General features: G+C 40.0%; 1 protein-coding gene across 1 annotated transcript; it reads left to right on the forward strand.

The window, feature by feature from the left end:
* Positions 1–2,425: 2,425 nt before the first annotated feature.
* On the forward strand, positions 2,426–3,252 carry LOC131335382 (VQ motif-containing protein 11). The gene has a single exon (XM_058370705.1). It carries the CDS (start codon positions 2,569–2,571, stop codon positions 3,100–3,102), a length of 534 nt encoding a protein of 177 aa, XP_058226688.1. The 5' UTR covers positions 2,426–2,568; the 3' UTR covers positions 3,103–3,252.
* The last annotated feature ends 3,547 nt before the right edge of the window (positions 3,253–6,799 follow it).

Genomic DNA, 6,799 nt, shown 5'->3' on the forward strand with positions numbered 1-6,799 from the left:
CCTTTTGGATGGGATATAAGGGAGGGGGATTAGTTATGTGAGGGGATACCACCGGATGAGGCTTAAATAATATCCCTCCTCAATTTTAACTACTAAATAATCTTATCTCCCATTTTATCTTTCATCTAAATCAAGTATTATTTTATTTCCCATTTTTAATAAGTACCTCATCCAAACCAACTACCTTTTTATCTACCCTCTATAAAAGTCATATTAATACCAGCCCACCCTCCATAAATAATACCTCTACTATCTTATCAATCTTCATAAATAATACTCATAATTTTTATCCCGTATCCAAACGGGCCCTTAGAGTTTTGTACTAGGGTATAGGAGCGACCTCCAAATTTTACGAGGGTATAAACCCCTCCAACTTAAGGTTTTGCCTTGAGTGGCATTAGGAAAATAAGGGCGTATTCTACTAACTTAACTAAAATAAGTTGAATTAAAGTTGATGTATTTATCAAAGAATGAACTGTCTCTTAAAGTAAAAAATAAGTATTGAAAAAATAAGAACCTTCGCAGAATAGAGCCTAAATAAAGATGGAGGGAGTATAACACATTTGAATTAAAAATAAAAAACACCAAAGAAGCTTATCCAATGCTTTGGCTTGCCAACATTTCTTGAGACCACCTAACCCCGACGCGTAAGCGTATGAAACGACTGTGAGAGTGTATTTAGGAATTAGTCCGAAGTGCGCACAAGTTAATCCGGGACACCTTGCATTACCTAAAAAAAAATGCTTAGGATCTAACCACATTTACAGGCAATGAGCATACTAAAATTATCTTTAATCCAACCATCCATACGTAGCCCGATATTACCCAGAAAAACTGGATGTGAAAACACAAAGAAGCACCACCCCGTGGCGTGAAGAAGAAAAATACTCTGAAAAATCAGAACCAAACCTTTCAAAGAAAGCAATTGGCAAAAAGAAAAAGAGTAAAAGCAAAGAAAATGTGTACAACAAAGAAACAGCCAAAGCCAAAAGGAAAAGAGAACGAGACCGAATTTAAAGGAGAGCTGACGAAACCTTTTTCCCTGGCGTCAAAACTAATTCGTTTACCCCACGCAAACTATAGGAAACCACAAGTTAGTTGGAGGAGAGGGAGAGAGAGGAAAAAAGTCATACAGATGAGCTGTTAAGTCGGACATTCTTTGAGTTCGACAGAAAATTTTAAAGGCCAAATTGCAAGAGAAAAATTTTTCGTGAATTTTCTAGTTCCGAAATGAATGACGACCCGTCTTTGATTAAATCGAAAAAAAGAATTACGCATAAATTAATCCGGACACCATTTATTTTTTTTATCCGCAATAATGAGGAATTATTATTATTATTTTTATCCGCAACAAAGAGGAATTTACAGTGCACTTAGAGACAGAGGTCACAGTTTATACACAACACAGGTCTGACCCGTCTGTTCTCTCTCTCTCTCTCTCTCATCTCACTCCGTCTCTCTCCTCTGAAAAGTCTTCTTCCCTGTCCACCTCGTTTCCCATTTCAATGCCCCGCTGACTCTGCTCATGACTTCTCATCATTCATTTGACAGCTCACTTCTGACCCTCAGCCATTTATTAGGAGCTTGAGTCTTGACCCACTTTTTTCCAAAATTCAAAATACTTTTCTTCACCGGTTTTATTATTGTCAGCCTACTTGGCTGACGATAAACACGCTAGAAGATAAAAAAAAATATATTTTTGTGTATTTTTTATACCCTTTAATATATATTCATACACTTACTGTTGTCAATCCATTGGACTGATTTTAGAATTTTCCTTTCTTCAACGTATTTTCGCTCTTTTTTCCTGATAGAAAATGCTAATGCCTATATCAATGGTCCCGGAATGGTCCCGGCACTATCACTATAGCAGCCTAGAAAAAGTTCCAAGAAAATTTCAAACCATTTCAAAATTTACGAAACCGATTAGCATAACCAAATTTTTTGTCTTTTCACTCTTTTATTTGTGGGTTGTAATTTTTACACTCTTTTCTTTACAATAACAGAAAATATTCTGAAAAATTCATCATTTTTCCGCACTTCATCTCTTATTTTTGCACTCTCTCTCTCACTCTTTTTTTTTTTTTTGTCATTTAACCCTTTATTAAATTTGCACCCTCTTTTTTGTCATCTGTGCGTTTTTTATCCGTTTTTATAGAACCCTACAAAGGAGTGCAGAAAAGTGCGAAATTTTGACATGGGGATCTTATACTACAGAGTTTAGTGTGGCATTTCGGCCGTCTATCTGGCCAATTAATAATTCAAATCTCATCTCAACAATAATTTAAATTTGCAAAAGCTAAAATAAAATTTGAATTATTAATTGTCGAACAGAGGACTCGAATGCCATGCTGCAACCTGTGTATCTGACATTTGTTTGACATTTATACACCCCGTCTAGATGCCCCCGCATTAAAAGCGAGAATCGGAAAGGATAGGAGAAAATACAGAGCAGCAGTAATCTCTCTCTCTCTCTCTCTCTCGCTCTAAAAACAGAATAAAAACCCCACATTTCTCGCCCCCCTCTATTCCCGCTTTCATTTTCAGACCACCTCTCAAATCCCTTTCATGGCCTCCTCTTCAAACCCTAACAACAACATCATCTCCAATGTCTCCTCCCCGTCAACCTACGACCCAACTACCCTACCCACCAACACCACCTTCGTCCAGGCCGACCCCACCACCTTCCGCGCCGTCGTCCAGAAACTCACCGGCGCCCCCCACGACCCCGCCGCCCTGAAGCTCCCCATCACCCACCCCGCCCGCCTCGCCGGGAAATCCCCCTCCGGCGACATGGGCCCCCGCCGGCCGCCCTTCAAGCTCCACGAGCGGCGGCAGAGCGGCGGCAGGAAGCTCGAGATCAAGCTCAGCCGCGGCGGGGGGTTCCCGCTCGGGTCGAGGCAGGCGATGGTCTCGCCCGTGTCGACGCTGGACGCGTTCGCGCGCGGGAGCCCGAGGACCCCGCGCTCGCCGGTAGACGAGGAGGAGAGGGCGATCGCGGAGAAGGGGTTTTACTTGCATCGGAGCCCGCTCAGCACGCCGCGAGGTGGGTCGGAGCCGGAGCTGTTGCCGTTGTTCCCTCTCCACTCGCCCAGAGATTAGAGTGTTAATTAGTATCTCATGGATGAGATTATTCTCTTGATTTTTCGATTTGTTGTTTTAGAATGTATACATATAGGTCGTGTTTGTGCTGTTTCTCTAATCAGTTTTATTGACCTGATTTTATTTGATCAGCCATTTTTTTTTTAAAAAGCTAGCACAACAAATATTTACGCAAACTCGTTCACATTTACAGTGAATCCTACGCACGTTGAAGGTGTGCGGATCCACCGTAAATGAATGCGTGTAGGATCTACGTAAATGTGAGTGAGTTTGAGGAATGGAGTATTTTAGCAGCTCGTTTGGTACTTTAGAGTTCGCGGGAGAAAAAATGAAACGGGGAGAGAGCTCAACCTCTCTCTCGTTTAGAAGGGGAAGAAGGCGAGAGAGGGTGAGAGACGAAGGGAGATCAGAACCCCTCCCAAGCCCAGTTCTATTTTTCTCGCCAAAAGTGGCGAGATTTTGTGATAAAGGGGAGCGTGTGGTCTACCTCTTTGTTGGATTGTCGTCGGACAAGTGGCTGTGCGTTGTTGGAGAAGAGAGAGAGAGAGAGAGAGAGAGAGAGAGTGTGTGCCAAATTTGTTCGATGAGAGGAAGATAATTTCAGCTCGTCGGAGAGTTGCCAGAATTCTACCAGTATCCTGTGAAAATTTGATTTCTCGCTAGTATTTGGATATGAGAGTGAGAAATCACACCATTTTTATTTTCTCACTAATAATGGAGAATACATTTCTTTCTTTTCTTTTCTTACCCTTCTATTCAAAGGGGTTATAAGTGTTTGTGATGCTAGAGCAGTTGAGTCTCTTCTCTCTTTTTTTTTTCCTTTGGTTGGTTTGGTAGCTTGAGTTGATGTTGTTGTACTTTTCTTCTGATTTTCTTTTACAGGAAAAGTCGTTAAAAGGGGTTTGAACTCCAATTCGGTCTCAAGCCTTATATCCAGTTCCATCCATTCAGTTTGGGCTAATAGCCTAAAACTATGGAGTAGTAGTAGGCGAGTCAAGCTTTTTAGTGTTTGGACTTAGCTAATTTGGTAAACAAGACTTAAATTCGAGCTAGGTTCATTTATTAAATGCACCTTTCAAAATACTTTTGAACGGTTCAGATGCATCAAATGTATGGAACTAATCCAGAGCAAATGGATTGAATCCCGCCCCCTTCTTTGATGAGCCGAACCTATATAGACGAGTAGAGCTTTTTCAAGTTGAGCCAAGTTTTTTGAATGTTGATCTTGGTTTATTTACAACACAAGCCTGAAACGCGAGCTAGCTCGGCTCGATGACTAAACAAATCGAGCTGAACTGAGCCCTTAACGAGTCTAACCTCGAGAGCCAGCAGCTCGATTTGATCGCAGCCCTAGGCCCCTAGTCATAATTCTGAAATCCGAACGCTCTAGTTATAATTCTGGATTCTGAACCGTTGATCTCGTTGCCCTTACAAAGAGAATCACCGGCTACTAGCTTGCTTCTTCCTCTCTTTTTTTTAACAAAAGTCAATTGTGAAAAAAAGTACTATGTTCCTAAATGAGAGTCCCTCCTAGAAATTCTAACTTGTTTAGGGGACATGTAATTATTACACATACTTTTTATCATTACTCTTATATTCTATCTATTTTGCACAATTTATATTCACATATGAGGGACACTTTTGAAAATTTATCAAATTTTTACTTCTATTTTTGGAAAGGGACAATCATTGTAGAAAATTCAAATTGGAATAAGGGACTCTCAATTAAAAACGAAGGGAGTTACAAATTGGGAAAAACAAGTGGAGTACTACTGATTTATTATCTTCTTCTCTTTTTCATGAAATTTAACGTTTTTTGTTTAGAAATTTCAACTCTCATTTTTTTTAGAGGTGGCAAATGAGTGGGTTTGGGCGGATTGAAACGGGTCACTGGTCGAATATGGGCAGATCGAATACGGGTGGCGGTTTGAAATGGGTCGGATAGAATATGGGTCAAGCCAAACCCAAACTGACCTGTTTTTTGTTTAGAAAATTTCAACCCTCTCATTTTTTTTTCTCAACAATCTAGAGGGCTGCTGTTACAGTCTTTCATGTGATTTTTTTTGGATTTATTGAAGGGCTTTTGTTGGTTAGTTGGGTGCATTAATACAACCGTATCTGGAGGAGTAAATAAAATCGTCAGACAAACGGCTAGATTTCGTCCTAGACTCATTCATCACACACCCTCATATATTAATTGTCTGTTGCGAGGGCTACCACATTATTGTACTCCTAGTGAGAAATTAATAAGTGAGAATCTGAAAGATTTCAAAATTCAAATACTGGCCATTTTTTTGGCTTGCGGGGTCATAGGAAATGTAAAACTAAACTCTGCGCGTACTAGGTTAGAATCCATTTCCCTCAAAGATACATCATGAGTTGGGATCGATAATGCTCTTATTGACACGCGACCGGCATAATTTTTTGGCTTCGTTAATGTTCTCAACGTGTTATACAAGATGCACAAATACGATTAGCAAAATAGGTCGGGGAAGCACCCATGAATGGCCGAACAATTCGGAACAGGGTCGGGAGAGGAGCGAACTAGAGGAGATTTAAAAAAATATTATTGTAACCCTACCTTTTCGAAGGACAATGGTAAAAAAATTCTACAACCACAAGCTTCTACACGATCTCACACCGGAGGTATAGCGTGTATGGGTCCCCGTGTGAATGCGAACGTGTTTGTAAAAGTATTTGTGTGATTGTTTGCGGGCCCCACACATTGGGGTGCAGTGTGTGTGGGTTCCCATGTAAATTTTAGTGTATTTGTGAAAGTGTTTGGGTAAGTGTGTAGAAGATTAGTTGTTTAAATATGTTGCTACTATAAAAGCTTCAAAATGAGGGATCCTCACTTTCTTGTCAATTTAAAGAAACAAAAACACTAGCTGAGGGTAATTTCATCATTTGGTTATTTTGGTCATTGGCATTAAACCTTCTTTTCGAGGCATTATCGCCACCACACTTTCTTGAATCTCATTTATGCCTTCGCAACTTAATCCTGAATTAGAGTTCATTAATTGGAGCACTCAATGGAAGTTTTAATAAATGTATGACTAATTAGTAAAAGGAGCCTGAATGTTCAGTTGGCACTCAGTGGGGGGCCGGATTCCGTCCATTTGCTTTGGATCAATTTGGTGCATCCGAGCAGTCCAAAAGTGTTTTGGACGGCTCAGATTTAAAGGAGTGTTTTTTAAAAATAAAAATAAAAATACAAATACCCTCCTTAAATCTGAGCCGTCCAGAACACTTTTGAACTGCTCGGATGCACCAAAATGGACCAAATTGGTCAGAAGCAAATGGACAGGATCCAAGTCCACTCGGTGGATCCACTGTTGGCTCATATTGGTATGAATCGTTTAACTTATAGAGTCTGATTGGTTATGTTCCCCTTTCCAAACTTTGATAAAATGTTTCTCTTTTGTGTGTTCTCTAACATCTTTTATTATGTTGTTCTCTGTAGATATATTCAACAAGCACAATCTCTTTGCTCAAGAAGTCACTTGTACTCTTTGCCTTCTATCAAAGGAAGGAAACAACACTTCGAGGTCCTCTCTCGTAAGTCAATCCCAAAATATATCGATTCGAAAAAATTAACATAACTTAATATGATTCGTCTCGTAACTTAATATGATTCCTTTATTAACCACATTCAAAAATGTGCCTGGGCTGAATGTGTGCGAAATGAAATTCGGCA

This window comes from Rhododendron vialii, chromosome 8a (genome assembly GCF_030253575.1).
Source record: "Rhododendron vialii isolate Sample 1 chromosome 8a, ASM3025357v1".
Taxonomy (NCBI): Eukaryota; Viridiplantae; Streptophyta; class Magnoliopsida; order Ericales; family Ericaceae; genus Rhododendron; species Rhododendron vialii.

Bases quoted from the DNA above. Each gene is read 5' to 3' on its own strand.
- LOC131335382 (XM_058370705.1), top strand. From the start codon at position 2,569: ATGGCCTCCTCTTCAAACCCTAACAACAACATCATCTCCAATGTCTCC.